The 23,468-nt window shown below is 33.6% G+C and overlaps 2 protein-coding genes across 2 annotated transcripts; both read left to right on the top strand.

Annotated features, from left to right (window-relative positions):
- The first annotated feature begins 4,152 nt into the window (after positions 1-4,152).
- LOC128237935 (uncharacterized) lies at positions 4,153-6,264 on the top strand. Its single transcript, XM_052953512.1, has 4 exons — positions 4,153-4,420; positions 4,669-4,698; positions 4,878-5,072; positions 6,092-6,264. The coding sequence occupies exons 1-4, from the start codon at positions 4,159-4,161 to the stop codon at positions 6,262-6,264; spliced, it is 660 nt and encodes a 219-aa protein (XP_052809472.1). The 5' UTR covers positions 4,153-4,158.
- A 116-nt stretch (positions 6,265-6,380) lies between these two features.
- Positions 6,381-16,272, top strand: LOC128236472 (uncharacterized). The gene is made up of 4 exons (XM_052951347.1): positions 6,381-6,546; positions 8,005-8,161; positions 9,828-10,684; positions 15,264-16,272. The coding sequence occupies exons 1-4, from the start codon at positions 6,399-6,401 to the stop codon at positions 16,136-16,138; spliced, it is 2,037 nt and encodes a 678-aa protein (XP_052807307.1). The 5' UTR covers positions 6,381-6,398; the 3' UTR covers positions 16,139-16,272.
- Positions 16,273-23,468: the final 7,196 nt, after the last annotated feature.

The following is a 23,468-nucleotide window of genomic DNA, read 5'->3' as shown; positions in this document are numbered from 1 at the left end:
CAGAAAAGGGGCCACCATATCCTTAAACTGTGAATGGATTCATCCGGGTGTGATATTCGAAGAAGACTCTACCACGACAGACACAAAACATGGGCTTTCAAGTATTTGGAAGTTTATAGTAGGTCCAAAACGCAAAAGAAAACTACACCAAATCAATATATCGAATAAAGCAATACATCACATCAAATCACGGATCAACGAAAGATTTTGACCTTGCAATTATATTAGCATAACCGTTTCAATGTTTGGCAATAAATTTATTTCATTATGATAATTGATTAAAATCCATAGAGGTATTTAATACTTAACATTCAAATGTTGATCCCAAATCTTTTGTAAAGACTCATGTATCATGTTTCACGATATCTAACATTAAAACAATACATCATTACTTCAGTATACTCCTGAATGTGTGCTTGTGGATATTGAAATTGGTAAATATGACTTACGTCTATTCTTGATATATGAATAAATAAATATGTATAAATATATATTTATCGGATATAAAAGTATTTATGTAACTTGCTAGTTAATTTCATTCATTGGTTTTGTTAAGAAAACCGTTTCGTGATAACGACACGCATAACATTTGTTTTTCGCGGTCTTACCGCTAGATTCATTTCACCTTTTTCACGAAACGAACAAATTGTAAGGTGGATGTCACGTGCTCTTAACAAACCAATGCAATCACAATCGCCATTATTCATTGTCTTCAGCGATCAAGCTTTGCACAAAGCAAGTGAAATTATTATAATTATAGCGACTTTCAATTCGCCAACCCTCTTTTTCTCTTAAACACACATACAAGAATAACATTTACACAAGCGTGTTACGCTTAGCCCACTTTCAAAACTTTTTTTCGCGTGATCATATTTAAGGCTGCAGTAATTGCAGTATTTGGCTAAAATTGTATAAACCTTGAGGTCCATCATCATTGCAAGCACAAACAGTTTTGAGCTTCAGGAATATTTTTAAATAGAAGCCTTTTTTAATATCTATTTATTGCAATATTGATTTAAATCTTTTTGTTAAGACTCTACTCGGGGTACTTGTATTAACAGATTTAAAATAGTATTAAATTACAATAAAAGAATATAAATATTTTTGCTTCGGTATACCACTGCTCGTGAACTATTGGATACTTAAAAATAGTAAATATATTTAAAAATGTTTCTGTACAGCTTACAATCAAAATCAAGAAAATTGACAAAAGGGCTTGGTGTGGTTTGTTATGTAAAATGGCTTAAACTAACATAAATTCTGAGCTTCAAATAATGAAAAAAAATAGTTTTTTAAAAATATAATTAGTTTGTTTTAAATAATTGCCAATTATGTTGCGAAAATAAACTCGTATATTTTATTGCTAAACAACCGTGCATGACGTCATATTTGTGACGTCATCAATCGCAAAGTGCACGAAAGTCGCGAAAATCGGTTACATCGACAGTATTTCAAGAAATAAAAGGTATGCGCAAGCCATGTAAGATTTACTGCATGCGGATTGTATTAATTTTGCAAAAGTTGTCTGTGTGGTGACTGTCAAATGCCATTGTTTACATACATTGTCATGGAAAAGTTACGTCAAGGGGGAGTAATAAAGTATTAACCATGTGTTGTTTATTGAAGGTTAGAACATATATGTTTGTTATTATTGATTTTAGCTACCCACGTTTATGGCTGGGTCGTACAATATAGCTGTTCAACATTCAACTGTTACTGTTCCATCTACAGAACTTTGATTCAATATATTCATGTATTCATTTAAACATTAATTTCACAAAAAGTGGCGTTTATACGACGATATTTAATCCAGGGGATGAACTGAACTGATCTTGTTACACTTTTCGTTTTGTCTATAACCAACTGTCAGACTATTAAAAATCACTCAAAATTTCTAATATATACGTTCATGTCAAAACGAGCAAATACTCTTTCTCTTTGTTTCTTGATTTCCTGTAATGTAGCTACAACTTCTGCTTAGTATGTATTCTTTGTTTATTTTTCTGCTATGTGGCCATTTAAGTATATATCATATGATGCTTGAGGCATGTAATGGCTGATATAAACAATAATCTTAAAGTGAACATCTCTTTTTTATCGACAATAAGCATATATTTAGCTGGCAAAAGGCAATATATATGCAAAAAGCTACAGAAACATGCTCAGTAGCAAAAAGTTTAAACATAATTTAAGTAATCACATTATTATATATAAGCATTCAATACCGTATGAAAGTTGTAACTTAGCGACCGACATACTGTTCCAGGGCCAATGGAATCCAAGGTCATACAACAATTTTTTAACCTTTGAAAACCAAAATGATCCATATGCGGTTAACTACAGTATCTAAATCATCTATATAACGGAAGCATTGCATGTTTGATATCGCAACATATAAAATATGTTTTATAAAACGAATAAGTTCTTTTTCTCAATTTTGCTAAGAAAGCTGTTATGCCATAAGTAACATGAATAAAACAAGATAGGTATCACAGTTTTATTTAATAATTTCCGTTGACATTGTAATGTTTAACAAATATCTCTTATTTTCACATAACAAATTGTCGGATTAACTACTCTGATGATTTTATGAAAACAGAAAACCTTCTTATTTAAAAGTATCAACATGTTCTAAATTAATGTTTTAGATTACTTTATTTTCAGACAACTTGGTCTTGGTCTACCGCAAAATAAGTTTATTTATTTACCAATATTAGTAACAAATTTGATGTATGGCAATAATTAAAAGTAATACACCAACGAAATGACTTTGTGTTTACCTTTAGCAAAAGCACTGTTTTACCTGCGTAGAGCAAAACAACAAGCTTCAAATATACATCTAAAACTGGTGCATTAGTATTATGACTAGTTTTCTTTTGACAAGCATAATGTGTTAAGTACCAGTATTTTAAGATAATTTGAACCAATAGGTAATAATATAGGACAGAAATTGTCGTACTCCTTGACTTTAAAACAAATCGTTATTTTAAAGAAAAGACGTGATTTCACTGCATACCATTCAATCGTTAAATCTGAACTTTACCACTAATGTTACATTTTTTAAGTTTTGACATTGCTCTATTAACTTCCTACAAGATGATTTCTTCACCTAGTTCATTAACATTTGGAAAGTCAAGATCAGATGTTGTATCATTATCATAAGGTTTAGAGTTGAATGCCTTGTAAAACAATTAAACAAGTTTGCATATACATTTTCCTTTCATGATTTATTCGTTATACTAGTCAGAAACATATTTCAAGTACTTCTTTGATTATTTTTTGTGATTATTCGTGAACGTTTTACTTATTATGTTGCATTTTTCATAAATTTTCAAAGGGTATATTTACCTGAATTCTGTTAATCTTTTTATCATTTTTCTGCCATGTAGATGCACTTTTGGTTTGGTTTATTTCCATTTTAAGTTTGTCTCTTTTTCTTCTTCTTTATTCGTATATAAAATTAACAGTAAATATACTTACATTCGAAAGCTTTTACAAAATAAACATTTGTACTAATTTATCTTCAATAATTTATTTTGATGGTGTTTATTTCCGGATTTCATATATTTTAATGTTGAATTGTTTTGCTAATGGTTAGCCTCCACTTGTTTCAGTTGGACATTGATCATGTCGGACATTTACACTTTAAACGATGCTGACCGTTTCAACAACATCTTACAGATGCTTATGCGTTGTTGTGTTAAGGTCAAGAAAAAGATTCTCCCAATGTTTACGTCTTACCTTGGCTATACATCTGTGGATCAATTTCTTTCGACAGAAAAGGCACATCTATTAAAAATGCCAGTTGCTTCTTTGCAAAAAAAACAAGACATATTATACCCAGCAACAGGGATATTAACAAATATCGAGCAATGGGACATGTCCTTACTTAATTGTGTTTATACTCACATTCAAAGGAAGCTCATTATCAATGATTTTAGAAATCCGATAGATCCAATCACTCAGCAATATAAAGCCCAAGTGCTTGCAACAACAGTTGGCAAAGAAAATGAAGAAAAACTGTACCCTCAGTCCGGAAAGCCAACAGATGTTAACAAGTGGAATATGAGCTTATGTTCTTGTATGTTCTCGGTGTTGAGTCCAAAACCACAAACATTACATGTCAGAATAGCGGAGTCATTGAATAGCTTGAGAGAGATGAGAAACAGTCTTTGTCACACAGAAACTCCAGATATGGAATCTTTAGTTTACGAAGAACATTTAACTGTTCTGAAAGATTTCATTAACTCAGGGCTGACATATATAGGGGATGTTGCATTTGAAACTGAAATTAAGGAGGACATGGGTGACATTGAAAATGGAAGAATGAGATGTTTCATCTTGGCAGATCATAAGCACCTTGAAAGGTCTTATGCCAATGATAGAGATATTAATCAAAAGTTAGACAATATTGTTAAAGGTAAAATAAAATCGCCCAAAGCATGACAAGAATAATAATTGTGAATAAATAAATGCAAAATGTAACTTCCAATAAATTTGTATTTAAACAGTTATTAAGATGTTTTGTTTTCATGTTTGCTACGTATTGTACTCAGGTGAACAAATATATATTTAAGTAAATAAAACATCAAATTATGAAGCTGATAATTAGACAAGAACGTGAATTTTTCGTATTCATGGATGCTATTTTTTCATTTTATATTTCAGAAATACACAGGCTCTCACAGAAGGATCAAGGTTATCGTTATATTCACACATTATATCATAATAGTTCGTGTGTTTGATGTACATTTAAGAAAATATCATGATATATTTCACACTTAGAAATATGAAAGACCAAACAGGTCAGTCTGATGTATTGATAGTCGATCGAAAGAACTGCATTACGTGACTCATAACTCATCGATTTATTTCAGAGTTGACACTGATGGTTTTTTTCTCAAAAGTGAAAGATGACGAGAAAAATCTCCTCTATTCATCGTTTGCGGACATTTGTATGCAGCTTGTAGAAAAACATGCACCAGAAATTGTTGGAGACATGGATCCAAATATGAAAGAGCTTATCATCCATTCAATCTTTCTGACCTGGAAGATCTTGAACAATCCTTATGGTACGTATTGTTGCAAGGAATTTTAAAGTATATCTTATCATGTCTCTCTTCGCCTTTTTATCATTATTCTTATTCATTTTCTTCAATGGCGCAGACACGGAAACTAGTTAAAAGAATCGATTAAAGATTGAACCATATATAAATGTCAACTTGTGCACCGTATATGAAATATAAATGCTGGGAGATTAATCTAAAAGTTATCCCCCCTTTTCCTTCTGTTTTCTGAAAGATATCAATAAGGCTATGTCCGTCAGTCTTCACATTCGTCCGTTCTTCCAGAATTTTATTCACAAAAATGAAATGTGAATGACAATAATTTTGTGACTATTTTGCGTGTATTGGATGCATCGAATCAGTTATTTAAGAGATACTGCCCTTTAATTTAGAAAAGCAGTTTAATTGTGTCCGTCTATATCATTTAAAATGACAGATTAAACAAAATAAACTTGTACAAAGTGTGTATTGCCAATATGTAGTTGTAAGTCAACATAGTTTGCGTACATCGGCTCAGTAAGCTATTGTTTTGATTAAAAAGTATTGAAAGACATTATAATATGTTACTAATATAAGAGAATTAATAAAACTATTAATGAAATAATAATATCAATATTTTGATAGAGCTTATATAAACATATGCCAAACAGTAATGATCTCACCACTGCAAATCAAATATTCAACATATTTATTCCTCACTTTATTGATACGCAAACTTTATGTTTTTCAAAACAGCACTCTATGCAAATGTTCGCTTACATTGGAACCTTTGAATGTTTGGTTCTTCAGTGCATTATTCGATATGGGTATTATTCCATTACCAGATGACAATATGAAATATTGTTGAACATATTGTGGAACGCAAAAATGGTCTTTGGGGGACATTTATCAACTTCACATCTCCTCATTTTTGATTTTCTTGAAACAAACTTGCAAATAATAAGGACTTAAATAACCATTGAAATATTACAGACGAAAACAGATAAAACATTATGTTTTTTCATATATACAATTTCATTTTCTAGAAGGAATGCGGGTTTTAGGCGCAAAAAGAGCGTGTCTGGAGATAAAACTTCGCTTTGACAATGCCGTTAGGATGTGGAAGTTCATCAAAACATATTTGTCGGGGACTCTTGACTCTTTTTTTGAAGTGGTCCAAGAACTCTTAAGAACAAGAGAAGAATTAAATAACCATTGAAATATTACAGACGAAAACAGATAAAACATTATGTTTTTTCATATATACAATTTCATTTTCTAGAAGGAATGCGGGTTTTAGGCGCAAAAAGAGCGTGTCTGGAGATAAAACTTCGCTTTGACAATGCCGTTAGGATGTGGAAGTTCATCAAAACATATTTGTCGGGGACTCTTGACTCTTTTTTTGAAGTGGTCCAAGAACTCTTAAGAACAAGAGAAGAATTTGAAAATTTGGAAATGACAGTCGCCGTACCGGACGTGATTGCTGCTTTCCTTAAATCAGGTATCTGTAGTGTTTTGTAGCTTAGGTTAGCTTTGTTCGTCGCAAATTCATAAACAATTGTTATGAACAACCTGTGTTCAATTTCGATGAGTATTAAATTAATTATCCTTTGGCTAGCCGTTGGAAAAAAGTGGTTTAATTATTGTTTTGTTGAAAGTGAGACAAAATGGTAATTGACTGTTCTCAATTTATCAAATTATTATTATAACCAATCAAATAGATTAACTATGCAAAAAAACATAATAATCACATGTGGATACTTGAGCTCAGGTTTAAACAAAAGGCTAATGGTTGTTATGGCAACGGAAATGATTTTATTCAGAAATTAATCTTCTCGAAGACCTATTGTCAAAATTTAAAGCAAATCATTAGGATTACCATCTATCATCGAGGCTCATACGAACCTTATCCGCCAAAATACGGGCGGGGGCCTACTTTCTCTCTTTATCTCTAAAGGTTAATGAAATTTAAAAATCATTTTTCTTTAATGCATGTAGTCAGAACACAAATTTACTTGTCAGAAATGTTCATTACCACAGTTGTAAAAAACGAACCTTATCCATTAACAAAATTGCGACCAGGAGTTAGACCTGCTTACCCTATAAGGCTATAAAGGAAACAAAAAGTCAGAATTAAAAGTGCAAGGGTTGCCCAAGAACATCGCCAATGAACGTGTTTTATGTACTCATTGAAATTGAAATCATTTTAATTCAGTATTTGAAATCAATAACTTTAAAGCATATACTAATTGAATTATTGCGATAAGCCTTTGTCCGTCTTCAACATATGGCGTCACGAAGCTGCTCTCGGGGTCACTTCTTTTGCGGTCATTCGAGCACAATTGGTACTCATTGTAAGCTATTTCGACAGGTATTAGTCTGTCGTATGTCGTGTGTCGTCCTGTTTTTTACAAACGACATGACTTCCTAAACAACTAAGCCAACCTTGAACATACTCCCTATATATTTTCCTTGGGTGTTTTAAAGTAGTGAATTCCATGCAGAACTGTCGTTGCCATGACAACGGAAATGAAACGACTTTAAACTTATAGCTTCGACTATTGATATATAGCGTTTATTAGTTGCGCTTAAACAAAAGTGTTTAAAATGAGCCCCTGGAGTCAAATATGCTGGAATCAAAGATGACTCCGTCATGGGTATTTCACTCATCAAGTAACCACTGATTTTTCAAGGAAATGACTTTGGAAATTAGGTCCACGTATGTGTCTTTGAAAACTTAATACCAATTCCAGTATTTACCTCGCATATTATTGACAATTACTTGATTACCTACTTATTTACAAGCATTAGTACTGAGGTAATCGAGATTAGGCCCTTTTGGCCCTTTTGTTTCGAAAGTTACACACAGACGTTTATTAACGTTGAAAGTTGCAACCAATACCTAAAGATGCGGTATAAATCAAATTACATCAGCATTACTTATTATTATATATTTCAGGAGAAGCTCAAGAGATCGACCCTATATCCATGATGTGCGCATTGGAGCTGTTGAGCCAAAGGTTAAATTCTTTAGATGAAAAACAACAAGATGACAGTGTTCGCAAGAGTCTTGAATTGAATTTGACGAATATTCAGCATGATAGAGAAAATGCCGAGTAAGTCTATTTTGATGTATTCCGCCAATTGTTTTATACGTTTTGTGATTGGGTACTTTCTATATGAGTATTAAGACCGGTATTCAATGTGAATTTGGTCCGCGTCCTTCGTCAAAATACGTAATCACAAACACATTAAATAGCTCTGGGTGTATTAAATGTGTCTACATCAAGATGCTATTCGTACCCACTGGGAATCCCGTAGTGTGCGAAATTTTGCCGCCCGAACCCAAAGCGGACTGTGTTTGGCTTGTAAAACATAGAGACACAATGTCTAAACCTTTTTTGAACGTACTACTTACATGCTGGAAAAGCATTTATGTTTTACTTGAATGATTGAAACACTGAGAATGATACAGTTTAATTAATCAAACTGTCAGTAAAAAGAAAAAAAATACTTCTCTTTGGAGTAAGGACTAGTTAATTACGAGATGATATTTCTACTTATTGTTCCTGTTTCTTTTGGAGAACACATAGCAAACGGTTTACGTTTTTAGGTATTGACGCGTTTTACGTACGTGGCTTACTAACGCATGCTGTATGCATATGGAAAACAGACCATATGCGACACTGTGTATGTGAGTGTTTGCTAGCCGTTTACCAGATTGAAACATTAAAGCCATGTAAACCTAGATGACTTGTCTCAAAGTTAACATCACTTTTGTTTAATAAACAAATGCATGTTCCGGAACCTTACATGAAATTGTATCAAATATATCCGTATCTGAAATAATAAATAGAGTTCATACCTCGTTCTATGTTTACTATATATATATGTATAGTTGGTAACGTTTCTAAACAGACATTGGACGCTTTTGCTAAGTTATGAAACACTTTTTCAAAGGTACATGTCTTTTTCGCATTTCCCACGTGTTTTTGGTAAGATTTTATCAACATAATACCTTCAGGATCAGATAGATTTCACATATGATATCAACTTAACTGAATCAAGACTTATTACTGTCCATGGAAATTGAAAATTTGCGTACAAGGTTAAATTTCATTTTTCTAAATTGCAAATATATTTGATTTATATTGCCCAAACGCAATTTAAAATGAAAAGCATTTGAACACATGAAATGTCATTAAATATATGACTTTTTATGTAACTAGGCCGTAACTGCACGTGCATTTTGCAGCAAACTCTAGTTAATTCCCTTCGGAGGTTCTTCATCGGGATCAAGAGTTTTTTAAGCGGAAGATCAACTAAGAGAGCACGAAATATGAATGAAGTAAAAAAAAAGTTTTTTGATTTCAGTGCAAGATCGTTTTTAATTCAATTTAATATTTTATATGAGCACGCGTGAAATAAGATACAATGTAACAGTGAAATCAACAAATCCTTTAAGGAATTTCTCTATAATGAGTTCAGTGAAAATTATTTGGTGTTTCAAATTACTGAGATCAAATTTGGAAGGTTTTTCTTCAACCTTTTACATATCATCAGGTATCACTTGCAAATGATTGTAAAACGTTTTTCTGCCGCGTCTTTTTTACAAGCACTTTGGTCCTTTGTTTTTCTCTATAAGAAATATATACCAAAAACATGATAATTCACATTTCCAATTTTACTGTCTATGATGTTTCTTACTTTCAAGGTGACATACTTGTGAGAAACGTAACATTGACTAAAGGCCAATACATCTTCTATTTTATCTGCTTTCAGTATTCGAACCGGGAAAATGGAATTTGATAAATCTGGGGTAACTTCACTTAAAAAGAAAGAGCAAGTATTAGATGAACCTAAAACGCTCTTGGAGGAATTCTATTTAAATAAATCTGGCCAACAGATTATGACGACTTTGAAACCGGAACCATCTGAAAAGTTCTTTGAGGAAATTAATTTTGACGAAGCCGGAAAAAAAGTTAAGACTTCGATACAGGAAGAAATAGAAAAGCCCATTGAGGAATGTACTGTTGAGGAAGCCGCGAAAAGGGTTAAGACTATGATACAGGAAGAAACTGAAAAGCCCATTGAGGAATATACTGTTCACGATACCGGGGAAAAGGTTAAGACTACGATACAGGAGGAAACAGAAAAGCACATTGAGGAATATACGGCTGACGAAGCCGGGAAAACGGTTAAGCCTACGATACAGGAAGAAACAGAAAAGCCCATTAAGAAATATACTGTTCACGAAGCTGGGGAAAAGGTTAAGAAAACGATACAGGAAGAAACAGAAAAGCACATTGAGGAATATACTATTGGCGAAGCCAATGAAAAGGTTATGGCTAGTATATTTAAAGAAACTAAAATGCCCATTGAAGGAGCTACTATTGACGAATCTGAACAAAAGGTTAAGGACCTGGCACCGGTTGAGCCTGAACTGTCGATGGCGATATTTTCGACCAATGTGTCTGAACCGAAGAAAGAACTACCCACCTATTATTGTGAGCCGTATTTACAAAATGAAATTAAAGTTCAATGTGTGGCTAAATGCAGGGACTGCAATGAGATGCTTTGCGCCGATTGTGCCCGAGTTCATAGAGTTTCAAAGATGTCTAGAAATCACATTATGATCGGTAAGATATAACATATAAGATATTGGCTAAGGTCACAGCTTAGATTTGTTTCCATATGCATGTAGTGTCAAATAGCGCAAATGTTAACAACATGTTAAACATTATATTAAACAGCCTAATTGGCAAAAAGCGACAGTATGGTCATGTTTTTTGTGGGAAACAAGAAGTAAACGCCTAACATGGTGTGAAACTAAGAGGAGAATTTTAAGGGAATGTGATAAAGATTATTTCAATCACTTCGTTATTTTTATGTTATAGAGTTGCAAAAAATAAGTGGACCGTCTCGTCTGGTTTAAGTATTAAAAGACAAAGAAAGTAAAACATAAGAAAGGTTCGTAAAATGAATTCATTATATAATGTAAGCTCATTTGGTTGGTTCGTGCCCCACACCTGGCGCATATTTTGCCGTACAGCGTTATTGTCGTAGTATAAAACATAAGCTGTTAAAATAAAAAGGTTTAAACTAGAGTCACTGGAAAGTGAATTCTAGTACTTTTTAGTAAACATTTTACATATACAAGTAGGTTTCGTGAGGGCTTATTTAGACTAACTTGGATTTTGTACCAGTTCGTTGATTAACGTATTTCAATTTACGTGTGTAAACTATTTAATGAGTTTTTTTATTCTTTGGACTATATATTATGAGTATTGTTTCTTTGAAGTTTAGCTTTAGAATGACAAAAACTCTAAATAGTTAATTGAAACGTTATTTATTTGACAACGATTGTGATTATGATTAAATTATACTTATGCTAAGTCACTCTCGCTGGTTCGATGTTGTGCGTAAGTGTATTCTTGTGTCGGGAACCGGAAAAACCAGAAAAATCCTCTTCGTTACCACAAACTAAACTCGCATGCGCTCATGCCGAGAAATGAACTTGGGTCACATAGCAGGGGGGTCCAACGTCCAATTTATTTTTACGGAATCATAAGTGAGGGAAATGTTAGATGCGCAACAAAATGGCGGTTTGTGAAAGTATTTTGGTGTTTTCGAAGGCTATTTTGACCTAGACATAAAGTTTGTATAACTTTTATCGCAATATGAATAAGCCTACCCGGAGACCAGACGTGTAAGCTTCTCTCGGTTTTTTAACCCATGTTTCTACAGACCTTAACAAAAAAGCTATTGAATGTATAAACTGAACGATTGCTTGTTTACAAAGTGAAAATAGAGAATTGCGTGACGTGATACTGTGTTTTAGTAAAAGTGTACCATTCGCGTACCTATTTTAGCTATTTTATATGGAGTATTTTGCATCTTTTTCTTTTCGACGGTTGTGCACATAGCATGGCCATTATACGGCCAATGTTTTTATGTTTAAACACCTTTTGTGTCTGGTATGGAAGTTTCATGCAGGTTTGTTTTGCACATACTTGCAGCATTTACTGTATGCAACATATACTTGCACACCTACTGCTTACAACACATATTTGTTCACCTTATGCATACCACACAAACTTGAAGCACCTACTGTATTCAACTAATACTAGTAGCACTTACTGTATACACATACAGCACATGATTGCCTCACCAACTGCATCCGACACATCCTTACAGCATCTTCTGCATCAACACATACCTGCAGCACCGACTGAATACCACACGTATGTGCAGCACCTACTACATACAACACATATTTGAAGCACTTTCTGCATACAACACATACTAGTAGCACATACTGCATACGAAACATACTTGCAGCACCTACTGCATACATCATATACTTGCAACACCCACTGCATACAACACATACTTGCAGCACCCACTGCATACAACACATACTTGCAGCACATACTGCATACAACACATACTTGCAGCACCAACTGCATACAACACATACTTGCAGCACATACTGCATACAACACATACTTGCAGCACTTACTTCATTTAATACATACTTGTTGCACATACTGCATTGACCACATACTTGCAGCACCTACTTCATTTAATACATACTTGTTGCACATACTGCATTGACCACATACTTGCAGCACCTACTTCATTTAATACATACTTGTTGCACATACTGCATTGACCACATACTTGCAGCACCTACTTCATTCATTGTAGCACCTTTTGCTAACGACACGTACTTGCAGCACCTTATGCATTCAATACTTACTTGCAGCACCTACTGCACATGACACATTCTTGCAGTACCTACTGCATTCACCACATACTTGCAGTACCTACTGCATACGACACATACTTGCAGTACCTACTGCATACGACACATACTTGCAGTACCTACTGCATACGACACATACTTGCAGTACCTACTGCTAACAACACATACTTGCAGCACCTACTGCATACGACACATACTTGCAGTACCTACTCCTAACGACACATACTTGCAGTACCTACTGCATACAACACACACTTGTAACACCTATTGCATTGAACTAATACTAGAATCACCTCCTTCAAACAAATACCAGCTTGTTTCACCTTCTTCAGACGACACATACTGACGAAGCAACTACTGAATACAACACGTACTTGCAGCACCTACTACGTACAACACATTCTTTCAGCATCTATTGCATTCAACTAATGCAAGTATCACTTACTGCATACAATACATACTTACAGCACCTTCCGCATACAACACATACTTACAGCACCTACTGCATACAACAAATACTTGCTCCACATACTACATTCAACACATACTGGCAGCACCTAATGCACTCATTTAATACTAAAAGCACCTACTGCACAAAACACATACTAGAAGCACCTACTGCACAAAACACATACTTGCTGCACCTACAGCATACAACACATACTAGAAGCACCAGCTGCACAAAACACATACTTGCATCACCAACTGCACAAAACACATACTTGCAGCACCTACAGCATACAACACATACTAGAAGCACCTGCTGCACAAAACACATACTTGCATCACCAACTGCACAAAACACATACTTGCAGCACATACAGCATACAACACATACTTGCAGCACCTACTGCACAAAACGCATACTTGTAGCACCTACTGCATACAACACATACTTGTAGCACCTGCTGCACAAAACACATACTTGTAGCATCTGCTGCACAAAAGACATACTTGTAGCACCTAATGCACAAAACACATACTTGTAGCACCTGCTGCATACAACACATACTTGTAGCACCTACTGCACAAAACACATACTTGTGGCACCTACTGCACAAAACACATACTTGCAGCACCTGCTGCACAAAACACATACTTGTAGCACCTACTGCACAAATAACATACTTGTAGCACCTGCTGCACAAAACACATACTTGTAGCACCTTCAGCACAAAACACATACTTGTAGCACCTACTACACAAAACACATACTTGCAGCACCTACAGCATACAACACATACTTGTAGCACCTGCTGCACAAAACACATACTTGTAGCACCTACTGCACAAAACACATACTTGCAGCACCTACAGCATACAACACATACTTGTAGCACCTGCTGCACAAAACACATACTTGTAGCACCTGCTGCACAAAACACATACTTGTAGCACATACAGCACACAACACATACTTGCATCACCAACTGCATTCATCTTATTCTAGTAGCACCTACTGCATACAACACATACTTGCAGCACATACTTTTTGCAACACTTACTTGCAGCACCTACTACATTCATGTAATACTAGTAGCACCTACTGCATACAACACATACTTGCAGCACCTACTGCATTCAACTTATACTTGTAGCACCTGCTGCATACACATACTTGCAACACATAGAATAATATCCACAACAAAAGCAACGTAGTGTGAGAAACTATGGCATCCACCATACACTAAACAAATTCCTGTTCATTTGCAAACATTTAAATTGTGACCTTTTAATTACACTTTTTGGCCAAAAGCGAGGATCTCGAAATAGCCTTGATAATTAATGATAAAAAGATAATTATTGAACTAAACGCTACTTACTTATATCTATATACGCTATTTATATCTTTTTAAAAAGAAAACTCGCTGTGTCAACCCATAACTTTTTTATTAACTGAAATAAATATTGTCTTTGCAATTTGTCAAACTTAATATAAAACTAAACCTTACAGACATAAATAAAGGCTTGTTATATCTGCCAAATTGAAAACCTCCCTACAAATTTCAATTGGGTTTTACACTGCCAATAAAAAGCCTCGAGTGACAAAAGCACGCGACCCACTACCTTATATTCCTCCGCCAAACGACAAATAACTACGACCCAGACAATGAACTGTATATTTTGAAACGGTTAAACATTATATATTTAAGTTAATATTACTCAACCAATTATTCCGGTTCTTGTTTGAAATACTCAAGATAGGTAAAATGTAGTTTTTGTAAGATTTTTGTTTTGAGCATGCTTTTTAGATGTTTTGCTGTGTAAAGTGTTTTGTATTTTGTGAAATGAATGTTAAAATTATGAGATATTTTGGTGAATATGAAACAAAAAACAGTAGAAAAAGATTTAAACAAAAACAAAACACAATTTTAGTTTTAAAAACATACATTTTATTCTGACCGTTTGATATAATACGATTGCTAAGTAATTGACCTTCTCATTAATAGGGAAACAACCTGATGATTTCACTAGCCTGAAGCTCGCACCGGACACATCCATCCAACCCAGGTCTACATCTGACCACAAAGTCTGCAAACTGTCCAACATGCTCCCCCTGCCTGGAAACAGGCTGCTTCTGTTTGATTTTAACAACGGTAAATTCAAAATGGTTGACCTGCGGACCAACAAACTGATGTCCCAAGTTAGTGTGCCAGATGACCCAATGGGCATGTGTGTCCTCCCCGGGGACAGGGTGGCTGTTTGTTTACCATCTACAGATATTACAGTTATTCAGTTCCTTGGGGCACTGGAACAAATCACTCTTGAGGAAAGCATCAAGGTGAGTGGTTACTGTCTAGGTATTGGTTACTATAATGACAGGTTGATAGTGTCTTTCAGGGGAGGAAAGGTGGAGGTCATAGACATGAATGGGAGAGTGATGAAGAAAATAGACAGTGGGCAGTCAGTATTTCGTTTTCCAATGAACTTGAGAGTGGTCAGTGAAGGCCAGGACGCAGTAGTATATGTATCAGATTTCCAAAAGGACACCATCACCAAGCTGGACATGGACCTGAACATCCTTCAGACATTCCAAGATCCTGCATTGAGAGGTCCAAAAGACATTACAACAGTGGGAAAGCAGCTGCTTGTCTGTGGTTGGTACACTAACAACATTATGTGCCTGAACCTGCCAAGTGGCAAGATGACCGAGCTACTGGGGATAAAAGATAAAATATTACACCCAGAAAATGTCTCCTACAGTCAGCAGCAAAACAGACTATATGTCAAATGTCAAAGTGACACTCGTGTACTTGTGTATAAACCATCAATTTTTTTTCCAGGTCACATGACCAACAGGTTGGAAAGAAGAAGGCGTTCTTAAGCAATATCAGATTATACTTCATTTTCCATTTCATATGCCAGTGTTTAATAGATTAAATAAGTTTTATAGTAACATATTTCCTTTCAAATCATTATTATTCAAGAAACAACTGTTTGTAAAGACAAACGTTTCTTCACGTTAATTCTCGTTGATGGTAATTTAGTCTAATGTCAATGAGTGTAAAATAGTAATCATTTTGGAAAAGACATAATGATTGTGTTGGGTATAAAAAACACCATACAAATATGGTAATTTCGTATTACTTCATACTCTCTTTTAAGTGTTAATATTACTGTAAATACATGTAAGTTAAACTGCGTGGGTAAATAAATGTCGAGTCGGATGCTTTATTTGCGATAAGTTCACTAATATATCCAACATTTTTTTCATAACAAGTATATGTTTTGGACAGACTGATACATCAAGATAGTCCTTAATAATCAAAATTACTAAAACTCAATTTGAAATTATCTTTTCCAAAATATTACCAAAATTTTAATCAAAAATCTTCAGCGTCTCCTGCATAAAATGAATTTTTACCATTATGCCAATCTGCATTCCAAAAGCTAATACATTTGGACATTGAGATGTTAACATTTGACGATAAAGAACATGTAAATATCATGTAAAACGATTATTGACTGTTTAATTTGTTTAACAGCTGTTTTTGTTGTTACAGCTTAGTATTTTCAACATAAGAATATAAAAAACGTCAACAATGAACATCTATTGAAGTGTCAACGATGCTAACAATGTTACTATTGACTTTTATATTGTGAGATGTTAGTATGATATAACAATTTTTATGAGAAATCAGAGTCTGATCATGTCTGTGTTTTATATGATTTGAAGTATTTAGTAACAAATATTTAAACGCATTTTTAGAAATACATCTAGAAATGAGAGCAGTTTGATCATTTTCAAGAGTAGTAAAACACTTTTCTGTTAGTGAAACAGGCGAATGCGTGTGTTATATGGATTGTTTGATTTTGTAACGAGTGATATAAACTGTCTTTATTTCTAGTACGCCCATACTTGTGTTATATCATGTTAAGCTGAATGATTAAGTCCCAAATATTTGCTTTATATATTTAGCATGAATGTTTTGGTTGCTTATATTTATATATATTGATGAAGTCACTTATGATAAAAAGGCTTCATTTCCGATTATAAAAAGCTTAGAATGAGAATGACCGAATATGTGTTGAAATTAGTTTATTGATTAAGCCCTAGGACAAATATATTTATTTCCAATTATCATCAGAGAGCAGATTACACCAATACCTGGGTTGTATTTGATTTTGCTTTTATCATTTTTTTCAAATTACAGTAGCTGATCATGTATATGTTATATTAAGTTTGAATGATTTGGTCACTAATGTTTGCTTTAGTTTGAATGCTTATATTATATGCTATGTAATGTAAAATTTGAATGATTCAGTTACTACTAATTGCTCTGTTGTTTAGTAAGAATGTTCTTGTCACTTATATTTGCTATGTTGTATAGAGTTTGAATGATTTTGTCACAACTCATTTCTTTGTTATATAGTAAGAATATTTTGGTCACTTATATTTGCTATGTTATATAGAGTTTGAATGCTTTGGTTACTATTTATTTCTTTGTTGTATAGTAAGAATATTTTGGTCACTTATATTTGCTATGTGTGCTATATTATAGAGAGTTTGAATGATTTGGCCAACACTATGAGCAATATTATGTAAAGCTTAAATGCTTAAGTCACAAATATTTGCTATGTTATATTTAGCTTGAATGTTTTGCGAGCTTATAGTTTCAACGTTATATTTTTACACTGATCTTTGCTATAATATATTAAGATTGAATGACTTGGTCAGTTATATTTTCAATGTTATATTCAGTTTGAATGAATTGGTCTCTTACATTTTCTATGATATAAAAAGTTTAAATGATTTGGGCAACAATATTTGCAATGCTATACAAAGTTTTAATGCCTAAATCACACATGTTTGCTATATTATATTTAGCTTGAATTATTTGACGCTAATATTTGCTTTTTTGTATTAAATATGAATGATTTAGTTACTATTTGTTTTCATATTGAATTTAGTTTAAATGAATTGCTCTTTTATATTGTCTATGTTATTATTGTCTATGTTATATTTAGCCTGAATGATTTGGATATTTTCAAGGTTATAATCAGTTGGAATTATTAAGCTCTGTTATATTATCTATGTATTATATGGTTTGAATGATTTGGTCAACAATGTTTGCAATGTGATAGAAAGTTTGAATAATTTTATTACACTTATTTGCTACAAAATATTTAGTTCGAATGAATAAATCACAAATATTTGCTATATTTGCTTGAATGATTTAGTCATTGATTAGAAAGCCTTTTTAATGCTTTAAAATCGTTGATTTTATGTGGCCTTGTGGACATTAAATCTTTACTGCGGGTAAGGGCAGATTACATGTGTAAGAGGGGTGAGGAGAAGAGAGAAACAAGTAAACACTCAGTCATTTTATAAGGATTTTTTGCTTTTCTATAGTCACCATTTTGAGGCTAATGATTGTACATCAATCATTTATGCTACAAATAAATCAAATTTTGCAAGTTTTGCATTTTTATCGTTATTCAAATATGAAAATGCATGATTTTATTGAAAATTTAATGTTTTTCTATCATAAAGCTCTAAAAAGTACATTTTAAATATAGAGAAGGGACTTATTAAGGGATAAGGAACAAGTATTACGCAAACGCTGTATCGTGTTTTTGTTTTATTTCATGTAAATCTATTATCTATATAAACATCAAATATAGCTGTCCGAGGGCCAATCCCATCAATGAGTATCACTGTCTTTAAATTGCCGTTGAGGTACAAATTTCCATAGTATTTCTTTCTTAGATACACACTTAATAGTAAGAAAAAGTATTTGTTTTTAATGTCTAAAGAAGTTTAGGTTTGCAAAGAGGTGTCGGCCCATAACGAAATGCTTCAGGGTCGTATTATCCTATCTATATTATTTTTAGTTCTTAAAAACGATGTCCTCCACATTTCATTAGGTAGCATTTGATGATGTGTACATTAGAGTCTAGTATGTATTTTCAAGTTTACACATGATTTATATGACATTTGAATACATAATAGTGGTTTTAAATTCTATTTTGCAGGACCTCTTTCTTGGATGTATGGATTTGCTATATTGTTTTTAGTTTGAATGACTTGGTCGCTAATACATGTTATGATTTGATCACTCATATTTGTTATTCTGTTGTTGTTTGTGGCATATAAGTAAATGTTGATGGCAATGTCTGTAATATGAATTTGAAATGATGAACAATTGTTTTATCGGTGTACCTCTTTTTCGAATCATTTATACATGGTAATCATAGTTAGAATTATGTTTCTTATCTCATGTGTTCGACATGAACGTATCAATTTATCTAACAGTTATTTACATTACTGTATTAGCTTCCTGTAATTATGGAAGGATTGACAAGAATCTTGTAAACATCCCTTAAATTGTGTCCGTTTAGCTGTGCTTTCCAATGAGGTTCTATCATCAGACTATGTCTTTATGTGTCTTTAAGAAATGAAAATATATCTACATGTCGATGTATCATGTTATATGTTCATTTTACAAACATAATGGAAATATTAAAATTTTAAATAATACAAATTGTTTGCAACTTTGAAAATATTGTCTTTTTGGATAATTCGATAACGTTAAATTGGTCACAATCAGGAAAAATAAGCATTCATGAGTATAAACCACGCTATATCTTACTCTGAACTAGCAATAATCATTGCTCAGTACATTCCACGCTGTATCAAACTCTGAACTCACATCATTATTGCTGAGTATATACCACGCTGTATCTGGCTCTTAACTAGCAATCATTATTGCTGAGTATATACCACGCTGTATCTGGCTCTGAACTCACATCATTATTGCTGAGTATATACCACGCTGTATCTAGCTCTGAACTAGCAATCATCATTGCTGAGTATATACCACGCTGTATCTAGCTCTGAACTCACAATCATCATTGCTGAGTATATACCACGCTGTATCTAGCTCTGAACTCACAATCATCATTGCTGAGTATATACCACGCTGTATCTAGCTCTGAACTCACATCATTATTGCTGAGTATATACCACGCTGTATCTGGCTCTTAACTAGCAATCATTATTGCTGAGTATATACCACGCTGTATCTAGCTCTGAACTCACAATCATCATTGCTGAGTATATACCACGCTGTATCTAGCTCTGAACTCACAATCATCATTGCTGAGTATATACCACGCTGTATCTGGCTCTGAGCTCACATCATTATTGCTGAGTATATACCACGCTGTATCTAGCTGAACTAGCAATCATTCTCGCTAGATATATCCCGCTATATCTAGCTCCGAAATAGCAATAATTTTTGCTAACTATAAACCACCATGTGTCTAGCTCTGACTTAAGAACAAATACCAATGATAACTTGTTTAATTGTTTTTGTTTTCAGCAATTGTAGTTTTGAATATTTCACAAGTAAATACTAGAAGAAAAACAGTATAAAACTAATAGTGAAAACACGATAACTTATTTGTATGTGCATTCTCATACTCATGAACAGCTTTTTATTTGTAAGTTTTTATACACAAAATAACATATATGTATGATTGAATATGATGCATGTTGAATAAAATGTATGTACTATGTTGATTTTTTATTGATGTTTTGATAACAGCAACATTTCGAATAATATAAGAAGGTATGAAAACTCGCAGAGTTACACTAGGTCTAATGTACATTACGTCAGAAGTCATACGGTATGTATACCATGAGACCGAGTACTATAGTGCATAATGTCCGAGGTAATACGGTATGTATGACATGAGGCCGAGTACTATATTGCATAATGTCAGAGGACATACTATATGTATTATATGAGGCCCAGAACTATATTGCATATAATCAGAAGTCATACGATATGTATAATATGAGGCCTAGTATTATATTGCATATAGTCAGAAGTCGAACGATAAATATTAAATGAGGCCTAGTTTTATATTGCATAAATTCAGAAGTCATACGATATGTATTATATGAGGCCCAGAACTATATTGCATAACATCAGAAGTAATACGATATGTATAATATGAGGCCTAGTACTATATTGCATAAATTCAGAAGTCATACGATATGTATTATATGAGGCCCAGAACTATATTGCATAACATCAGAAGTCATACGATATGTATAATATGAGGCCTAGTACTATATTGCATAAATTCAGAAGTCATACGATATGTATTATATGATGCCGAGTACTATCTTGCATAAAGTTAGAAGTCATACGATATGTAGTATATGAGGCCTAGTACTATAGTGCATAAAGTCAGAAGTCACACGATATGTATTATATGAGGCCTTGTACTATAGTATAAACAATCAGAAGTCATGCGACATGATTACATGATGCCTATTACTATATGAATAGGCTACGAAACACAAAAAAGCTTATGACATGTGTACAGGAAAGTATTAGCCTTTATTGCTACGTGGCTACGTAGCCACAAATACCCCAGTTAAAAAAGGGTAATTATATCTGAGATCTAGGACTGATGGCAGTAGGCAAAGGAATCATCTTTTAGTAAACTATGTAAAATAGTTGCTCGCACTTCTGTTAGTTCAATGGTCAGACGCTTCGCCAATTATTGCACAAGACCCTAAGGTTAAGCCTTTGTTTGTCAGGCAACATCTGAACATCTGACCCAGCAATTGATACCAAATGTCGGATAACAAACAAGTGTTATTGTTTTACAATGTCAGTATCATATATGGTGACAACAGACAATTTTTGAGAAAAATGTTTTTGTTAGAATTGTCTATTATGTTTTATACAATTCTGAGTTTCAGCTCATCCACAAAAAAAAATGAATTATAGTGTAATAGTAAAAGTGTTAAAACTGTCAGCTGCGATGTTGTCAAGCAATATTATTACCCCTTAAAGGGACTGTACACCAGATTGGCCCCCAAAAAAAGTTTTTTCTGTAACGCTTCTCAGGACAATTATTTAATAAAATGTTTTACTCTTTGATATCATAATTGTAAAAAAAATTGTCAAAAAGATAAATTGAGTCGGAGACCGGGTTTGAATGATCCCGTGTCGCCAAAATTGCAGTCCAGTGTTGTATCTAATGTGCTACGAAGGCTTACCCTAAACGAGTGGAATATTTAAGCTATATACCTAACTTGGTAATATCACGTGATAACATCGACTAGCCAATCACGCATAAGGAATACATTCTACTTGGTAGACATTCCTAGTAATCTTTTTTAATGGAAAAAATACGAAATAACCGCTAAAAATAAATTAATTGTAAACTATGTGGTACTTCAGCTAGTAAGTTTCAAAGCATTGTACACATCGATACCAAGCTTATGTCAGTTTTCGACAATTGTCTTTTTTTTTGCTATTTCATCATACGGAGTACAGCCCCTTTAAAAGAAATTCGACTATACATCAAATCGCAACATGACGAGCCCGTTGTGAAGGCCTTTGAATGCTCTGTTTTGCAATTGCAGAATATTTCTTCAAAATGTCATGGAGATGAACAATGAGCAGATAAATGTTATTGCATGGTAAAGATACAGCCAAAATAAGGTTCAGGCAGGATTGATGGACAGTCACACTGACGCACATACTAGGAACCTGCCACGCTTCGCCTCATCATGGTTAACCTCCACGCCAAGTCTTTTAAAAATACTATAATGCATGGTCAAGATACAGCCCAAACAAGGATAAATTCAACATCTGACCTCTAATCATGACCGTGACCATTGACGTACAGACCTGGGTCTTGTGAATGACACGCCACGTCATCATTGTGAACCTTCATGGCAAGTTTTAAGTTTTTTGAAAATCATATAATGGTTATACACGGAATTGCAATTGTGACAACTATTCACCTCTCACTGCACACGGGCTTGACAAATATTCAAGATATTAATAAAAATTCTCCTTCAACGTCACACTACCGATGAATTCGCCCATATATGTACAATGCATATATTAAACTCTGGCTTAAATAACTGAAAAGTTAGATAACTTGACAAATGGGGAAAAATGGAAGAAATTTGCTATCTGCTTCCTGTGCTTTTTGTTTACAATAAATAACAGACAACACAATTATTTAATAGCAATATAATGATCGCGTCAACTTGAATTTCTGCAACAGTTTAAACAACAAGTCATAATTTATTTGTTTTTAATAGTATTTGCATGAATAATTTAGGTGTATTCAATCAAACGATCATCACAATTTGAACACATATAACCAATTTCTTT

Source organism: Mya arenaria, chromosome 6 (assembly GCF_026914265.1).
Source record: "Mya arenaria isolate MELC-2E11 chromosome 6, ASM2691426v1".
Lineage (NCBI taxonomy): Eukaryota > Metazoa > Mollusca > Bivalvia > Myida > Myidae > Mya > Mya arenaria.
Note: the sequence above shows the minus strand (reverse complement) of the source record. Positions and strands in the feature narration are given on the sequence as shown.